This window comes from Phocoena sinus, chromosome 13 (genome assembly GCF_008692025.1).
Source record: "Phocoena sinus isolate mPhoSin1 chromosome 13, mPhoSin1.pri, whole genome shotgun sequence".
Classification (NCBI taxonomy): Eukaryota; Metazoa; Chordata; class Mammalia; order Artiodactyla; family Phocoenidae; genus Phocoena; species Phocoena sinus.
In genome coordinates this window covers 22,177,707-22,196,602 of record NC_045775.1, presented here as the reverse complement: position 1 = coordinate 22,196,602, position 18,896 = coordinate 22,177,707, and the positions used below count along the sequence as shown (strand labels likewise).

The window sequence follows — 18,896 nt, the reverse complement described above, 5'->3', positions numbered from 1 at the left end:
CTGCTGTATAAAAACAAAAAAAACATATCAAATTTTGCGGGATACAACTAAAGCAAACTTTAGAGAGAAATTTATACCTTTAAAGGCTTATATTAAAAAAGAAGAAAAGAGGCTTCCCTGGTGGCACAGTGGTTGAGAGTCCACCTGCCGATGCAGGGGACATGGGTTCGTGCCCCGGTCCGGGAAAATCCCACATGCCGCAGAGCGGCTGGGCCCGTGAGCCATGGCCACTGAGCCTGCGCGTCTGGAGCCTGTGCTCCGCAACGGGAGAGGCCACAACAGTGAGAGGCCCGCATACCACAAAAAAAAAAAAAAAAAGAAAGAAAGGATTAAAATCAATGATCTAAGCTTCTATTTTGAAAAAATTGAAAAAGAAGAGGAAATTAAACTGAAAATAAATTGAAGGAAATAATAAAGATAAAAGCATAGATTAATAAAATGGAAAACAAACCATGGATAAAATCAACAAAGTAAAAGCTTGTTTCTTTGAGAAGATTAGAAAAACTGATAAACCCCTAGATAGACTGTTTTTAAAAGAAAGGGAGAGGAAAAAGATACAAATTTTCACTGTAAGGAATAAATGAAGTTATATCACTATAGCCCCCATAGATATTAAAAGGAAAATAAGACAATACCATAAACAATTCTATGCTAATCCATTCAACAACTTAAATATAATGGATAAATTTCTTTAAAAAACCCCACAACTTGCTACAACTAACACAGGAAGAAATTTTTAAAAATCTGAATATCCCTATATTTAGTATAGACATTGAATTTTTTTTCCCACAAATAAACTCTACCAAACATTTAGAAAAGAATAATGCCAAACCTACATAAACTCTTTCAGAAAACAGATAAGGAAGGAAAACTTGCCAATTCCTTTTATGAAGCCAGTGTAGTGCTATTATCAAAGTCTAACAAGAACAACACAAGAAAGGAAATTTCAGACTAGTATCATCCATGAACACAGATGTAAAACTTTTAACATATTTTAGCAAATCAAATCTAATAATATAAAAAAGGATAAAATATCATGACTCAGAAGGGTTTATTTATCCCTGGAATGCAAGGTTGGTCTAACAGTCAAAACCTAATTAACGTAATTCACCACTCTAATAGAAGAAGAAAAGCCACAGGATCATGTCAGTAGAGGAAGAAAAAGCATTCTACAGAATTCAACACTCACTCATGATAAAAACTCTTAGCAAAGTAGGAATATAAGGGAATTTCTTCAATCTGCTAAAGACATCTATGTAAAACCTACTGCTAACATCAATTTTAATGTGGAGATATAAGGCCACATGTCTGCTCACAGCACTTGTGTACAACACTGGACTAGAGGTCCCAGTCAGTGCAAGTAGGTTAAAAAAAAAAAAAGAAAAAAGAAAGAAACTAAAAAATGTAAAGATTTAAACACTAGATAGAAAGAAGTAAAGCTGTTAACAGACGATATGACTATTTATGTAAAAAATTCTAAGAAATCTATAAAAAAGCTACTAGAACTTAGTAGGATTGTAAATTTAGCAACGTCACAGTACACAAGGTCAATACAGAAAAATCATTTCTATTTCTATATACGAGCAACAACTGGAAAATAAAATCTGAAAAGCTATCATTCACAATAAAAGCAAAAACATTAAAAAATATCCAAGACTTCTACACTGAAATCTTAAGACATTTCTGAGGTAAATTACAGAAGATCTAAATAAAACCATGTTTACTGATAGGAAGAATTCGGTATTGTTAAAATGTCGATTCTTCCCTTGTTGACCTACAGATTCAATGCCATCCCAATCAAAATCTCAGCAGGCTTTTCTTTTGCAGGTTGGGGTTGGAAGTGGCAAACTGATTCTAAAACGTATACAGAAAAGAAAAGGACCTAGGACAGCCAAAACAATCTTTAAAAAGAATAAAGTTAGAGAATTTACATTTCCTGATTCTAAGAACCATTGGTATTGGTGTATAAACAGAAAAATAGATAGATGAAATAGAATATCCAGAAACAGACCCACTCATATATGGTCTATTTATTTATTTATTTTTGCGGTACGCGGGCCTCTCACTGTTGTGGCCTCTCCCATTGTGGAGCACAGGCTCCAGACGCGCAAGCTCGGCGGCCATGGCTCACGGGCCCAGCCGCTCCGCGGCATGTGGGATCTTCCCGGATTGGGGTACGAACCCATGTCCCCTGCATCGGCAGGCGGACTCTCAACCACTGCGCCACCAGGGAAGCCCTGGTCTATTTATTTTGACAAAGGCATGAAGGTAATTCAACAGGGAAAGAAAGGTTTTTTTCAACAAATATTGCTTAAATTAACCTGGAGATATATAAACAAAAAAGTTAACTTTAGCCTCTACCTCATACCACATCCCCAAATTAATTTGAGATGGGTCATAGACCTAAATGTCAAACCAAAACCAAAGCTCCTAGAGAAAGACATAGGAGAATCTCTTCATGACCCTGTGGAAGGTAAATAATTATGAGGATACAAAAATATTAACATAAAAATAAAACACTGATAGGTCTTCCCTGGTGGCGCAGTGGTTAAGAATCCACCTGCCAATGCAGGGGTCACGGGTTCAAGCCCTGGTCCGGGAAGATCCCACATGCAGCAGAGCAACTAAGCCCGTGCACCACAACTACTGAGCCTGCTCTCCAGAGCCAGTGAGCCACAACTCCTGAAGCCTGGGTGCCTAGAGCCCATGCTCTGCAACAAGAGAAGCCACCACAATGAGAAGCCCACGTACCACAATGAAGAGTAGCCCCCGCTCACCACAACTACAGAAAGCCCGTGCACAGCAACAAAGACCCAACGCAGCCAAAAATAAATAAATTAAATAAATAAATTAAAAGAAAACTAAAACACTGATAAAATAGATTTAATTAAAAATAAAAAATTTCTGCTCATCAAAAGATACTGTTAAGAATATGAAGAGTTGTGGAGAGACGTAGACGAGTTGAGTCCTGGTCTGCGGGGAGGCTGCCGGCTCCGTTGCAGACTACGGACCTCTCTGGGTCTCGGCTGCCAAAGATCCTGTCCGGCAGGTGAGTGGCTCACTTTGAGGGAAAGGCTTCTCGGATTGAGGCTTCTTCATGGCCGCTCAGATCGCGAGTGGCCAGGGCTGCTCTCTGTGCAGAGGATGGCGTCCAATGAGCGCAGTTTATTCGAAGAAGTACTAGCCTGACATGAGTGGCTGTCGAGTATTCATTGGGAGGCTAAATCCAGCGGCCCGGGAGAAGGATGTGAAAGATTCTTCAAGGGGTATGGACGAATACGAGATATTGATCTGAAAAGATGCTTTGGTTTTGTGGAATTTGAGGATGCCAGGAATGCAGATGATGCCGTATATGAACTTGATGGAAAAGAACTCTGCAGTGAAAGGGTTACAGTTGAACATGCTAGGGCTCAATCTCGAGGCGGAAGTGGTAGAGAACGCTACTCAGACCTTTTTAGTAGTCGCAGACCTCGAAATGATAGACGAAACGCTCCACCTGTAAGAACAGAAAATCGGCTTATAGTTGAGAATTTATCTTCAAGAGTCAGCTGGCAGCCTATCTGTGTCGTTGGCCTTATGATGAAGAGTGCCTGTGGGTTATCCTAATCGTTGTCTTGGTCACTCTTGGTTGGGCCTGGTTGACTTTGCCAGTCAGCTCCTACAGTGATCAACTGGCCACCTCTAGATCTGTGTTTGCCGGTCTAGACGTAATTGGTGCACTTCCTTGAAGTGCCAGGTTGCAGTGATCCCAGAGCGTTGATAACGTGATCTGATCCCTAAGTTGAGAGCTGTCTTCCTGTAACGCTTCCGAATAAGAGGTCCTGGTCAAAAAGAGTTCAAAGATACAAAATTAGGTGGTCGTTGGAATCCTGATTGCAGTAAAGTGGTCCTTGGTAACTACACAAGAGTAGAACATGTCTGCATCCGCCAGTAGTCTGCTAATAGGGAGGGCTGTGCGATTAAAGGCTTCCATCGATTGGGTAGTGTCCTTCAAGTGGGTGGTGAAGAGCCAGTTGGGCATATGTCATGAAGGTTTCTCTGACCAATTAATGGTTTGCTGCTTGACTAGCCTAGGGAAATAATAATAAAGGATCTCAAAGATTTCATGAGACAAGCTGGGGAAGTAACCTTTGCGGACGCACACCGACCTAAATTAAATGAAGGGGTAGTTGAGTTTGCCTCTTATGGTGACTTAAGGAATGCTTTCTGGAAAAAAAATAAATGGGAGGAAAATCAAATTAATTGAAGGCAGCAAAAGGCACGGTAGGTCACGAAGCAGGTCTCATTCCCGGACCAGGAGTTCCTTGAGGTCTCGTAGCCGATCTTGTTCCCGGAGTCGCAAGTCTTAGAGCCGGTCCAGGAGCCGCAGCCGGAGCAAGTCCCGTTCTGTTAGTAGGTCTCCTGTGCCTGAGAAGAGCCAGAAACGTGGTTCTTCCAGTAGATCTATGTCTCCAGCATCTGCGGATCGCCAGAGGTCCCCTCCAGGTCCCGGTTCCGGTCAAGGTCCAGATCAGTTGACAGTGGCAATTAAACTGTAAATAACTTGCCTTGGGGGCCTTTTTAAAAAAAAAAAAAAATTTCCCAAACCATACTTGCTAAAAATTCTGGTAAGTATGTGCTTTTCTGTGGGGGTGGGAGTTGGAGGGGGGTTGGGTTGGGTTGGGCTGGGTACCTTTGTAGATGTGGACCACCAGAGGTTGTTGAAAACTAATTGTATTCAATGTTTTTGATAAGCCTTCTGCTCACATTTTTGTGAATGTCTGAAGTACACAGTTTGTGTATATCGACAGAACTCTTTTATAACTAAAGCAAATTTAATTTTTTTGTACTAGAAAAATTTGAACGTTTTAGTTCCTGGTTATTCAAATATGTTGATACAGAATTAGTTTAATGCCTCACTTAAACTAATTAATAGCTCTGGACACTTAAAAGAGCTCTAAATTTGCTTGTACGTAAAGGCTTAATTTGAGTTTTCCTTGTTAGGGTCAAGGGTGTCCGTCCACCCACCCTTTAACAGCTGCCTGGCAAAGACGTTAAAGCAGCTGTTTGTTATTGATAATAAAAGATTATAAAACTGAAAAAAAAAAGAATATGAAAAGGCAAGCCATAGATTAGGAGAAAATATCTCTAATACATATTTCTGACAAATATATAAAGAACTTTTAAAACTCAGTAATAAATAGACCAACAACCTGATTAAAAATAGGCAAAATCTGAACAGACGCTTCACAAAAGAAAACACACCAATAAGCACATGAAATATGCTCATCATTAACCATCAGGAAATCAAAATGAAAAACACAATGCTGCATCACTTCATCCCCTATAGCACAGCTAAAATTAAAAAGACTGATAATACCAAGTGTTGGAGAGGATGCGGAACAACTGGAACCCAGCACATTGCCGGTGGGAGTATAAACTGGTAGGACTTCGAAAAAGGTTGTCAGTTTCTTATAAAGTTAATCATACACATACTCCCAGGTATCTACCCACAGAATTGAAAACATATGTCTATTACAAAGCTTATATAAAAGTTCACACCAGCTCTATTCATAAAAATCCCCAAACTGGAAACAACCTAAATATAATATGCAGATGAATGGATTAGTACATTATAGTATATTCATATAATGAAATATTGCTCAGCAGTAAAAAAAAGGAATGCCATAACAGATAACTCTAAAATAATTATGTTGAATATAAAAGACACAAAAGAGTACAATCTGTATTATTCCATTTATTAGAAGTATCTAGAAGAGGAAAAACTAAGACACGGTGATAGAAATCAGACAGCGCTGTCTTGGGGGTGAGGAGACTATTTGGAAAGGGGTAGAAGGTAACTTTGTCAAAACTCCATCAAAAGATACACTTAGGGACTTCCCTGGTGGTCCAGTGGGTAAGACTCTGCATTCCCAATGCAGGAGCCCGAGTTCGATTCCTTGTTGGGGAACTAAATCCCACATGCATGCTGCAACTAAGAGTCCGCATACCGCAACTGTGAGCCCACCTGCTGCAACCAAAAAACAAAGATCCCGCATGCCGCAATGAAGATCCCGCATGCTGCAACTAAGACCCAGTGCAGCCATAAATAAATAAATAAATAATTGTTTTAAAAAAGATACACTCAAATCTGTCCACTTCATTGTATGTAAATTATAAGTGTATGTAAATTACACGACAATAAATATCTTTAAAAGATATATGCAAAACCCTTGCCTTCAAAGGACTCACAGGTCCATTAAGGAAATGAGATGTATACAAAGACGTGAAAAAAAAATCAAAGAATAATACAAAAGAGATTTCAAAGCAGTATATGACCAACAGTCAACCAAAACTGGAAAGAGGGGAACGAGCTGCCTGCAAGTTAGCATGGATGGGAAAACCACAAGGAAGAATGTGGAAGAAAGGGTAGACCTGCAGGAGCAGAAAGACAGCAGGAGGAGAGCAGTGGGCACAGGCACCGTGGGACAAAGCAGAAGCTAAACCCAACGGTCTTTCACAGGTCCACCCACTGACTGACCCTTCATATCAAGCCCATCAGTAGGGAGGAGTACAGTCTTGTTTTACACGATGAAGTTCAGGAAGGTTAATAGCCCTGCCCAAGGCCACAGAGCTTATAGATTAGAACTTGTGATAGGAACTGGGGCACACATGACCCTGAAGCCTGTGCTCACCCAGCAGAGGGTAATTTACTCGTGAGGACAGAATTTGCTGAACAGCCACGAGCAAGAAGTACATGTCATAGGAAGAGCCCCGGCCAGAAAGTGTCCTTTCTGAATTCACATGCTTAGAATTTTGCTCTGCAGGAGGGAATAAACAGCTGACTCCACTCAAAGGGCTCTAGCGCTGTTCATAAACCGTGAGAGTGTTTATGTCCGGGGCAGAGCTCTCCAAGTGAATTATAGCCTTTTACGCACTGTGTACATTCAATATTTTCAGCAGGGGGTGTAAGGAATGCTGCAGCTGACCTTTCTTTCTGTCCTGTCTCTCCACCTTCTCCACCAAACGCTGGTCTGTACTGCAGGACAGTTCGCTGGTTGTGCTTATCCATTACCTGGCCTTCTGACACAGCTCAGGGAAGTTACTCAGGTCAATTTAAGAAGGAGGTTTTAAACTATTTCTTCTTCCTAGCATGAGCTGCTGGCTTTCTCTTTTATTACATTTAAAATGGATCCATCTTCACTACAGTAGAAAGCAGACTTTTTTAACATTACTTCGGATGTTTTCTTTAGGCTGGTAAAGTAAAGCAAATGTCTCTTGCAACTCTGAACCAATCTGTTAAGATAAACAGGCTTCACTTACGATATTCCTATACTGAAATCATAGGCTTGCGGTCTGCAACTCCTTAAAGACTCAATTCATACATTCTAAAATGTCTACTTAAGAAGCGCGCGTGTGTGTATATGGATGCACGGACACACACACACACACACACACACACACACACACACACACACACACACACCGAGATAGCTTTGCCATGGAAACCACAAAAACACATCTGGTTCAGACTCCACAGCACATACCACAAATAACAGCCCATCTTCTAAGGGCAGATCCTATGTATACACAGGGAAAGCCCGGAGAATTAAACAACTGCAATCCCTCAAATGTAAAACTTACATCATAATCCCCCTTTTCAAGTTTATTTCAAGATAAGTCAGTCTTACTCATTGTTATTAGTTACATTTGCATATGTTTGTTATTTTCCTTAAATAGAATTTCAGACTTGGGCATCACAGACAAAAAGGAATACAGGGAGGACGGGCACACTAAAGGTTCGGGTAACAACAGCTCTGGATTCCACATGTGAATCTGGGGAGGTCTGGATTTCTAGAGAAAGCTACTCTGTCATTATTTAAAAGAGCCCCAACCCTGCTATGAGTGAAGGCCTTGTACTACAGAAAGTATAGATGTCAGTGGGTACCTGGGGATGGAAATAGGACCCAGGGAGGGGAAGGAAAGAGCAAGAAGTCTTACCAATCAAGAGCATTCTAGGTCTGAAAGGCCAGGTTTTACTAGTAGGTACTTTAAAACCGTCACACGTTTGATATGATAAAGGCTTTGATCTCTCCTGTTGGGCTATAAGTTCCATGAAGACATGGACAATTTCTAATTTATCATTGTATCCCCAGCAAGGGGCACATTGCCTGGATCATGGTAGATGCTCAGTAAATACTGGATGAGCAACAAAGAGGATGCTGAATTGATATTCTTCATTTCTGTGATTCTTTGGATCTGATCATCCTTCAGCTGGGATCACAGGTGAGAGCACAAGGCTGTACGGAGTGATAAAGTAATAACCACCTGCCACTCTTATGATTTAGTTTTGGAAACTATGGTGTTGATCCACTGTTGCTTCAATCTAGGAAGGCCATGGTTCATGAAGACTGGTGTTCCAGATACTAAAGTCTTACCTATAAAAAACTCTCTGCATTTACACTTACGTATTCCATATGACTGGTGAAAGCTTTCTACAGAGAGATTCATGTGCAATAGTCGTATCCCTAAATTCCAAGCTCCAGCTAACTTCAACCTTTATCAAATTCCCAACTTATTTCCATAAGGATTTTAACAGTCCTAAGCTATTTGTGTAGCCATTTATTCAATCAAAGAAGACATAGGCCCTACTTTGGGTAATGGCTGCAGAGATGCAATGGGATATATAATTCACTCTGTTCCTTCAAAGACATTATAGTTCCATATGAAAAACTAGGTACTGGATCCATGTGTTGACTACTAGGCAAAAATTCTATTTGTTTACGGTCAGCTGAAGTTTTCCATTTAAAAAAAAATGAAAGTAGCTGCCAATATTTTCTTCATCGACACCAGTTATTCCTTAACTCCAATTTCTACCTAGTACTTATTCTCTAATCTAAATAGAAAGGTAGAGGGACTTCCCCGGTGGTCCATTGGTGAAGAATCCACCTTACAATGCAGGGGACACGGGTTGGATCCCTGGTCAGGGAGCTAACATCCCACATGCCGTGGGGCAGCTAAACCTGTGTGCCACAACTACTGAACTCGCGCTTCTCAGCTAGAGAGCTTGCGTGCCACAAACTACAGAGCCCAAGTGCTCTGGAACCTGCTTGCCACAGCTACAGAGGCCACATGCCCTGGAGCCTGCGTGCCACAACTAGAGAAGAGAAAACCCTCGTGCCACAACTCTAGAGAAGCCCACGCACCACAACGAAGAGCCTGTGCGCCGCAACTAAAACCCAACGCAGCCAAAAATAAATAAATCTTAAAAAAAGGAATAAAATAAATAGAAAGGTAGATTTCAGAAAAATCATATAACCCATTTAAAAAGAAAAAAAGGCAATCTACCAGAGGAGGCTAGATGAGGAGTTGGCTAACTTTTTCCAAATAGCAAGTATTTTTTGCTTTCCAGGCTACATGTGGTCTGTTTCAACTACTCATTCTGCTATGGTTGCATGAAAGCAGCCATAGAAAATAAGTTTAAAAATGGGTGTGGCTGTTTCAATAAAACTTTATTTACAAAAACAGGCACAGGGCAGGATTTAGCCTCCAGGCAGTAGCTTGCCCAACTCCTGGACTAGATAAACAAAATGTTTCTATTTGCAAGAAATAACAATTGATTCACTTACTTTGCTCTTTTGGCCATTTCATTTCCATCCCATCTGGGGCTGTATGGATAATTTTTCTGGGCCTGGGAATAAAGCTGTCCACTGTTGGTAAAGTGATAGACGGACTGGAATGTGAGAGTCGGCTGGTCTCGAGGAAAAAACAGGGGCAGGTCAACTGCAAAGACAGAAGAAAGGAAAAGAAAGTTAGGGCTTAAATGCCTTTTAATACACTTTTTGGGCTAAACCTGAATGTTGGGTACAAGACTATTTGAACCACAAGTACTGGTTGAGGCTTAGGTAAAAGGTATGGAGAGAGAGACCAAGAAATACAAGGTGCCTTCCCTGTCTTCATGGAGTTTACAATCTAGGAGGAGAGGCAAATCACCCATAAATAAAAATTCAACCAATATGAGGCCTGATGTGCAGGTGCCGGAGGAAGACTAGGAAATGGTTACAGAAGCTGGCCACCCCCAGCCACCTGACCTGCTGTGGCACTTACCTTGTCCACTATTCCATAGAGGAGTTAGTTGTATATGTGCTTTAAGTCTCCATTATATCAGAAACTCCTCAAAGGTTAGGCACTGTCTTCCTCATCTAGAATTCGATGGAGGAAGTGGGATGGAGACCATCTTTAAAGAATGGATTTGGAAAGGGGATCAAGAGGGCAAGTGATAATCTTTCTTTTTTATAGGATACAGCAACTGGGCCACCAGAAAGAAGAAAAACGTTATCACTTACTTCCAATCAAGCAGTGAATTTTGGTACTCAGCAGTTTTACATTTTTCTATATGTGTTACCATATATATCTCCTAAACCAGTAGGAGCTCCTTAATGGAATGCAACAGGGACTACATATGTCTACTGTTGTAGTATAGACTGATTCTAATATTTGCTGTTAACAAGTATTATGTGCTTTATTTGTTCTTTTTGGGATCCTTTAACTCAATTTTTAAAAATAAAATGACTTCCTTTAGTTGCGGCATGCGGGATCTTCAGTTGTGGCATGCATGCGGGATCTAGTTCCCCAACCAGGGATCGAACCCGGGCACCCTGAATTGGGAGCGTGGAGTCTTAACCACTGGACCACCAGGGATCCTGCATGCTGCAACTAAGGATCCTACATGTAGCAATGAAGATCCCGTGTGCTGCAACTAAGACCTGGCGCAGCCAAATAAATAAATAAATAATTTTAAAAAATGACTTCCTGCTTTCAGTTGAGGCAAACCATAATTAAAAATGCAGACTGTTTCAATGGCACATTCCTCAAGGCATATTAATATGTATTTCTGTAAATGTTACCTACTTGAAGGACACAGAACAGGCACGTTAATTAATTTACAAAAAATAATAAGAAAAATGTGTATAGACTTTTATAGCTTTGCAGAGTACCTTTATATACTTTATCTGATTTGATACTTACAACTCCTTGAAGCAGACATTATTTTTACCAGCTGCATTTAACAGATGAACAGACTCCGAGAGGTTTATTAATTTGCTCAGGCCATAGCTACGCAGACACAGGACTCAAGTCTAGTCCTATGATTTAAATCCTAAGCTCCTTCTACTGGTCACATTGCCACCTGCCCTTGGGTTTACTGGTATCACCTGCTCACAACATACTCACTACGTCAAAATTACAATTTTAGTAAGCTAAAGTCTCCACTGTGAAGGATGTATCGGCTTCAACTTTTCGGCTCCATGAGGCAAATACATGACAGAAAAATACATACTAGATAGTTATACATGTATCACCATGTCAGTTAGGGTGACATTTGACTTGGATTAGGCCCACTAAGTACCCAAAATGATTTCTTGAGGGAAGTTAGGCTTGCAGCAAACTTAAAAAACTGTCCAGTTGGTAAGGCCTCTTAGACGTCTAAGTATATCTGACTCTGACTCAGTGCTGCAGGGGGTTTCTGACAAATGAATCACACCACGACCAAAGAAAAGTGGCAAGATTTCGAATGTCCACTCTTTAATCACATTTTCCAAGTGCCTCAATGCAGTTTCAATACATGTCTATTTGTGCCAAAGCAAAGATTTGGTTAACATATAGGAATAATACAAAACATGAAAAACAGAGCAATTCAAATGATAAGTCATTGCATTCAGAAAACCCTTTGGAATCCCTTCGTCTTACAGAGCTTCATCTGTAATGTCTTCGGTCTTTTTGGGTGTTTTTTGTTTTTTCTTTTTTTTTTTTACATTTTCTTGGCTGCACCATGTGGCATGTGGGATCTTACTTCCCCGACCAGGGATCGAACCTGCACCCCTTGGAATGGAAGCGTGGAGTCTTAGCCACTGGACCACCAGGGAAGTCCTGTCTTCAGTCACTTTGAATAAATATCGTTTTCTAAAAGTGTTTATCTCTTTTCTGATCACTCATTTCATTTCCTCTCATTAATTTTAGAAAAATGCCTATTCACATATTCTTTCCTTTGATTTCAACTATGTTTATAGTGTATATAAGTTTCCACACATTAAAATGAGATTCAGATGAACCCCCAAAGCAATAGCAATAGCACTGGTGAAAAGTGTTTAACATGCAATAATTTCAAATAATAAAATTCAATGGCAATAATATACAAATTCAAAGTAAGAACAGTCACCATTCAGTATCCCAGTCATACAGATAATACCATAGGCTTCATGATTCTCAAGCTACCAGCTTTTCGGAGCTTTGAAATGCATTATATTTTTTGTTCCTGTTATTTTGTTTTCTAGAAAATGAGTTGCTGGAAGCTTTTTTGAAGTCAATATTAAAATTCAAACACAGTGGCTACAGGGGGCACAGTGGCTGTAGGGGGGGCAGGACTGGTCAGAGTCCCTCAAAGGTAAAATCGGTAATCCACATATTAATTCACATATGAGAAAATAAAATTAGAAAAATATAAATACCTTGCTCAGCTTAACTAGGGTATATCCTGCCTGGACCAGTCAGCAGTCACTAAAAGGATGGCTTCTTTAAAAATGTTCTATGCATAAGAAGGAGTGAATAAATAAACGATTTATGAGAAATACTTTGCATTTTTCTTAGAAGAATGATTTGAATGGTACAAATTAGTCAAAATTTTTAAAAAACTAAAACTTGTTTTCCTTATCCCCGAATGTTTCTGACACTTCAGATTTTGCCTATAGGCTAAGTCATGATTTTCTGATGCATAGTAAAATAATGACTGGTGGGCCTTCAAACAGCTAACTCGCTTTATGGAACTCCCAAGGTTCTAAGCAGTTTGGGCTCAGCATCTCAGCCATGTCAAATCGGAACATTTTAACATGTGCTTCCTTAGAACCCAACCTGTCTACTAGCTTGGGTTTGATTCCCAGAGTAGAACCGTTCCATTTGGTTCAGTTACTCACTGTCAGTATGATGTTCACAACTGCTTCCTATTTCCTTCTTTCTGTATACAGAGACTGAATTTTGGTCAGCTCTCGAGTCACAGAAGGCAGGGTCCCCACTTGTTCAGTATAATTTCAATAACCATTTCTGAAGCATTACTTTCTTCAAGAACTTGTTGAAACAAGTCACATCCAAACACTGCTAATTCTGCTCAACCTGGGCATTTCACAGGAGTCACTCACAGGGCTCTGACACCCTGGCAGAAGGCAGGAATAATTAAGTTCTGCACCAGCTTGCCTCATACTGGACAGTGGCTGCAGTAACAGGTTCCACTGGTCACAGTCCCAGAGCTGGTGGTGCTGTCCAAGCAACCACCCTCCGTGCAGCTTTGAGAGGGAGCTGAACGCACTGATAAACGCTGCTGCCTCTCTCTAGACCATGCTGAAGTTCCGACAGTTTTACCTTCTCTAGTAAATAAGCATAACTGCCCCTATGTGCTCATCCTTGCACCAGAAGAAGACTTCATTAGATTTATCTAAGTTCATAAGACTCTCTAAAAACTGCTCACTTCCCCGAAAACCTCAACAATGGAAAAGTGACACTGAACAGCCAAAAGAAATGCCACACTATGTATCTGATCCACAGGACAGCTGCCAGATACTCACTCAACATTTCAGGCATAGTTCTAAAAAGTTTGATCATATGGTTTTTCCAGAAAAAAAAAAAAATCTAATGATGGCAAGATTAGGGCAAGGGACATTAACAGCAAGTAGTGATAATTAGCAGTCTGGCATAAAGCAAGGAGAGAGAATACGAAATAAAAGCAGACTTAGGAAATCAAAAAGCAGCCGAGTCTGGGGTGATTCAGCGTAGGAGCAAAAAGCTCCACCATCCCTCAAGCTATAACCATACGTAGTGACGTTCACTCCCAATCTTGGTAATGTGGCCGACACTCTTGGTTGCCTACCCAACAGCCATTCTCCATCCTTCTTTTTTACGGGCAGAGCCCTCCTCCCACCCCATAGTCGGAGAGTGCTGGGTATTCACTCCCTCAGACTTCCCATAAAACCAAGGTATAGAAATGTGACTCAGTCCTGCCAATGGGACCTGAGGGGAAGTTGGCCAGGGGTCTTCTGAGAAATATTTTCCTCTCTAATTAAAGACACATGTACGGAGAAGCCCCCATTTCATTCTTGCCTAGATCTTATCATGTGAGATCTTGGGACTTGGAGCCGTGCACCCATCTCATGACCATGAGCTTTTGGGAAGTCAGCCTGACATCACTGAGCTGAGAATTCATCATTCTCTGGTACTGCCCAGCTCTGGATTTCTTGTTATGTGAGACGATTACAAGCCCTAACTATTTAAACCTATTTAATCAGGTCTTCTCAGACCTGCAGTCAAAGGCAACTAAGGGAAATGTTATTTCTTGCAGCTTCTGTTCAAGGAGGCAGGATAATTGTATAATCTATTTCAGAAACATTTCCACCAAGCATGGTTAAAAACATTGAAGGCGCATAAGTAGGAAAGTTTTAGTTGTCTGGAAAATTCAGTTATGTGGGACAGTTCAGTCCTTGAAAATGCCAAACAAACGAGGGGTTAACCATAATTGCTTCCCCGGGGGTCACATCATCAAATATTTTCGTCATTATTCACAAGTCAGCCATTATTTCATTTATCCAAACCTTCCGAACTCTATATTCTTGCGTTCTTGGGTTAGCAGGGAAGATGCTCACGGGGTCACTCTGTGGTGGTGATGGTCCCATTGCCACTTCCAGTCCTCTCAGGCCCCTCTGGTTCCTCGAAGCCTCATTAGGAGATAGTTTTAACCCCACGTTGAATGGCTGTAAACTTCCCTTCCAAAGATGATTCCCACTGAGGTCAACTCTTCCTAAAGGTAGTTTGTACACGTCTCATTCCCAGGCTGCCCCCACAGTGGGCACACAACCAATTAGGGAAGCTGCCATTTATTTACTGACCACCCCTGATCTTACTAACCACACGCTAAACCTCTGAGACACACAGATTCTAACCACTAGGAAGTTAAATACCATACATTGCCTACAAGAAATATAAAAGTCAAGTTTTCCAATTCAGAAGTGTCCCTACTCAAGGCATTAAAAATCAAATGGTGTCTCCTTTTACGATCACTGCCTTACATTTAAGTGACCAAGGAGACTAAATATTAACCACATTTTATTAAACTGGTTTCAATTTTTCACTTTTAGTGATTTGATCATGTAAACAGATTACCTTTGGGGTTCTACTAGTATTACCAAACTAAAGCCTGAAGTTTCTTGAATTTTGCTGTAAACGCTAAAAATCCTAATATGGGAGGTGACAGCACGGTATGATGGAAAAATGTACCTACAGCTTTTGGAGTCAGATAAAAATGGGTTTAATTCCTAGCCTCATTCATTTATTAGCGGTGAGACCATAGGCAAAATATTTCATCTCTTTGAATCTTGATTTTCTCACCTGCAAAATGAGGATAATAATTCTTATAGCACTGTTGAAAGAACTGAACAAAAAAAGAGCAGGTACTAAATAAACATTCCTTCTCTCCCCCTACTCATCCTTTTCCTTAGTTTGTACTTTTTTTTTTAAAATCTGGCTTTATACACTCTTCCATATATGTGAAATTTCTAACTACAGCATAAATTTTCAGTGTTTAATTTTAACTATTTTGATGGATATCTTTCTAAACTTTGTACAGACCTTCACATCTCCGTAAATACAACATACTGAAAATAATTTAGCATTTTCTCGATGACAGAGAACACATGAAAAGACCATTAGACACAAGAGTCTCAAGTGTTAAGAAGACTTCGCTTGCTCTTTCACAAATACTTCCTACCAGACCCCCCCAAACCATCCTCTGTTAAAGAGTCGATGTGCCTTTAGTGTGGTACTGAGGTCCCCAGGGCTACTGGGATGTGCATGCTGTTTGCCCCTGACCACGAACTTTCTCTATTTATTTCTGTTGCCTTTTCCTAGCCAGCTCTCTTTCCTTTGCCACTTCTCACCAAGGCCAACTCGGTCTCAATATGGTCTCTCTTTCTTGCCTCTTCTCTTTGCCTTTTGTCTACTTCATCCCACATGTATCTCAGCTTCTGAAGAGTCAGGTATGGCTGACTATCCATCCCTAGGACCAGGACCCGGCGTGGATCAGGGGCTGCACGATATGAAGTGATGCTGTGTGAGCTCGGGGTCGCTTTCCTCAGGCACTGTTCTGAGTTCAGAGACTGTCTCCTCCTCTTCCTTCTCTGGCTGTTGTTTGTTTCCTTCCGAGTTTACAGCTGCCCCAGACAGGTGAAGTTATAGGAAATCTGGCCTCTGCTTACATTGTGTTTAGCATTTGCTTTTGAGGTACTTTCTATCAATAGATACAAATTAATCATTTCAACACCCAATGAGCCAATCAAATAAAACTGTAAGAAGAATCTCAAGATGAAAGGGATGCCATAGCATTGGCCCAGGAAGAGCCAGGTTCTCGCACCTGCCCGCACAAACGAACCCAGGCTGAATTAGCCTTCTCCCGCCACGAGCTCAGAGGTTCTCGACTGGACGTGAGCATCGGCATCACCCTGGAATTAACGTTGCAGATGCCTGGGCCCCACCTCAGACCTCTGGTTCCTGAAAATGCACCTTAAGCGACTCTGATATGCCTCGCCAGGTAGGAATCACTGCAAAGACTGAGCACTCCTAAGGATCGGGGCCATGAATTAGCACTTAGCACACAGCATGACACATTGCTAAATGCTTGTTGAACTAAAGGAAAGGAGCATTTGAGGGAAATGCCAAATTAAAGCCTCAAGGAGATTCCACTTCATACCCATTAGATGGGCAAAGATTTTAAATCCCAACAATCCTCAACTGTTGTCAAGGAAGTGGAACACCGGGATTTCTCATCACTGATGATGCAAATGTCAATTTCTATAACCTCTTGTACAGTAAAAGCGAAGATGTACATACTTCATAACTGAGCATTCCTACTCCTAAAATACTGCCGCGTGTGCATAAGAAGGCAGTTAGGAGAAGGTTTGCTGTAGCAATGTTTGTGATAACAAAAATTGGAAACATCTTCAAATGTCCATCAACTGGAGACTGTGGTACATTCCTCAATGGAATACCTTATAGCTGTTTAAACAAACGAGCTAGGGCTACATGTATCAACATAGATAAATCTCAAGAACATAATGTTCAGTGAAAAAAGCAATTTATAGATGAACGTTGTTAAGTATATACTTACAAAGTCCAAAAACATGCATACATTATTACACACTGTTTATGAATGTCTATGTGGTAAAAAGCATAAAAATGTACACAGGAATGGTAAACACCAAATTAAGGATAGTAGTTCCCTCTGGGGGTAATAGGGAAGGAGAGAGGGACAGGAATGCATCAGGGAGGGGTACTCAGGGAGCTGCAACCAATTTGATAATGTGCTCTTTCTTTAAAAACAAAACAAAACAAAACCAGAAGCACTTATAGCAAAATACTGAGATTTGGCTAAGGTGGATACACAGTATTTGTTTTTGTACTTTTTATATACTTGAGTAGGCTTTAAATATTTATAATTTTTAAAAGTTTTTCAAAAAGCAAAGACACATGTTCATAGCAGCAGAAAACAGTCAACATGATTCCATTTACATAAAGTTCAAAAACAGGAAAAATTCATGATATATTGTTTATGGACATATGTCAGGTGATAGAACTATTAAGAAAATCAAGGGCACAGTTGACATAAAATTGAGGGTAGTGGTTACTTCTGAGAAGGACACGCTTAGGGCTTCTAGGATACTGGTGTTATGTTCCATTTCTGAAGTCGGTGGTGTTTTTTTTTTTTAAGATTTAATTTTATTTATTTTTGGCTGCATTGGGTCTTCGTTGCTGCGCGTGGGCTTTCTCTAGTTGCGGCGAGCGGGGGCTACTCTTTGTTGCGGTGCGCGGGCTTCTTATTGTGGTGGCTTCTCTTGTTGCGGAGCACAGGCTCTAGAGCGCAGGCTCAGTAGTTGTGGCTCACGGGCTTAGTTGCTGCGTGGCATGTGGGATCTTCCCAGACCAGGGATCGAACCCATGTCCCCTGCATTGGCAGGCGGTTTCTTAACCACTGCATCACCAGGGAAGTCCTGGTGGTGTTTTATTAGTCTCTAAAGTACATAGGTATGTTTTATATGTTCCATATATATATATATATTCAAATAAATACTATTTTTTTAAAATGAGAGCATTTATAAAACTAAGAGGGTCAGGAAAGCTGAATGGTCTTCATGGGAAAAAGAACACCACAGTTGTAAAGAAAAATAAAAAGCACAGAAGAAAACTGCATAAAAACTGGACTACAGCTTATACAGGCACTAAGAAGATGTACATTCTCTCATGAGAACACTGTCAGGTTGGCAAAATCAGCTGGTCAGCTGGGTCCCTTCTTTTCTCCCAAATTTACTGAGTGGAAGGTAGGGTGCCAGGGAGAGCGAAGGCGTCCATGCCCTGAGCATGGGCGGGAACAGGAGGCCCGAGAAAGGGGGAGAAGCTCCCACAGTGAAGCACATCGGACAACGGCTGAGGCGTGAACATGGTGTCCATGCAGAGGAAGGGGGACCCTGCTTGAGGTGGAAGCTCTGCAGACGACATGCACTTTGAGTCGGTTCTAGAAGGTTAAAAGCTGAATCAGAATGGGAGTCTGGGGGATACTCTGTAGAGAGGAAAGAAGTCGATAAAGCTTCGATACTGTGTAGACATAACAATTTTCCTTTTTTATTTGGCTCTTTTGGTATTGTATATATTCAATTTAGAAAAGCTATAACCTGCCCTCTTTTATCAATCATGCTTTCTTTTCCACCACTGCCCTCACCTTGGTACATGCGGAGAGCAACAGGTGATGCAAAGATGAAGGGAGCCGGCGCTGGCCTTGGAAGCTCATGGTCAAGCTGCTCTCTCTTCCTGGAGGGCCCTCCTCCCTTTTC

The 18,896-nt window shown here is 41.0% G+C and overlaps 1 protein-coding gene and 1 pseudogene across 9 annotated transcripts in view; one reads left to right on the top strand and one right to left on the bottom strand.

Moving 5' to 3' along the window:
• The window catches only part of BABAM2 (BRISC and BRCA1 A complex member 2), a 451,346-nt gene that overhangs the window by 47,561 nt on the left and 384,889 nt on the right, over positions 1-18,896 (bottom strand). For 8 of the 9 annotated variants that reach the window (XR_004352840.1, XM_032652850.1, XM_032652849.1 and 5 more), the window contains one exon: positions 9,609-9,762. Coding sequence is in view for 8 of the 9 variants with exons in the window: in XM_032652850.1 (XP_032508741.1) it covers positions 9,609-9,762 (154 nt within the window). In the remaining variant the exon portion in view is untranslated. Of the gene's footprint in view, positions 1-9,608; positions 9,763-11,800; positions 12,563-18,896 lie in introns of those variants that run through there. The other variant, XM_032652852.1, reaches the window with a different exon arrangement.
• LOC116764321 lies at positions 2,935-4,643 on the top strand (annotated as a pseudogene).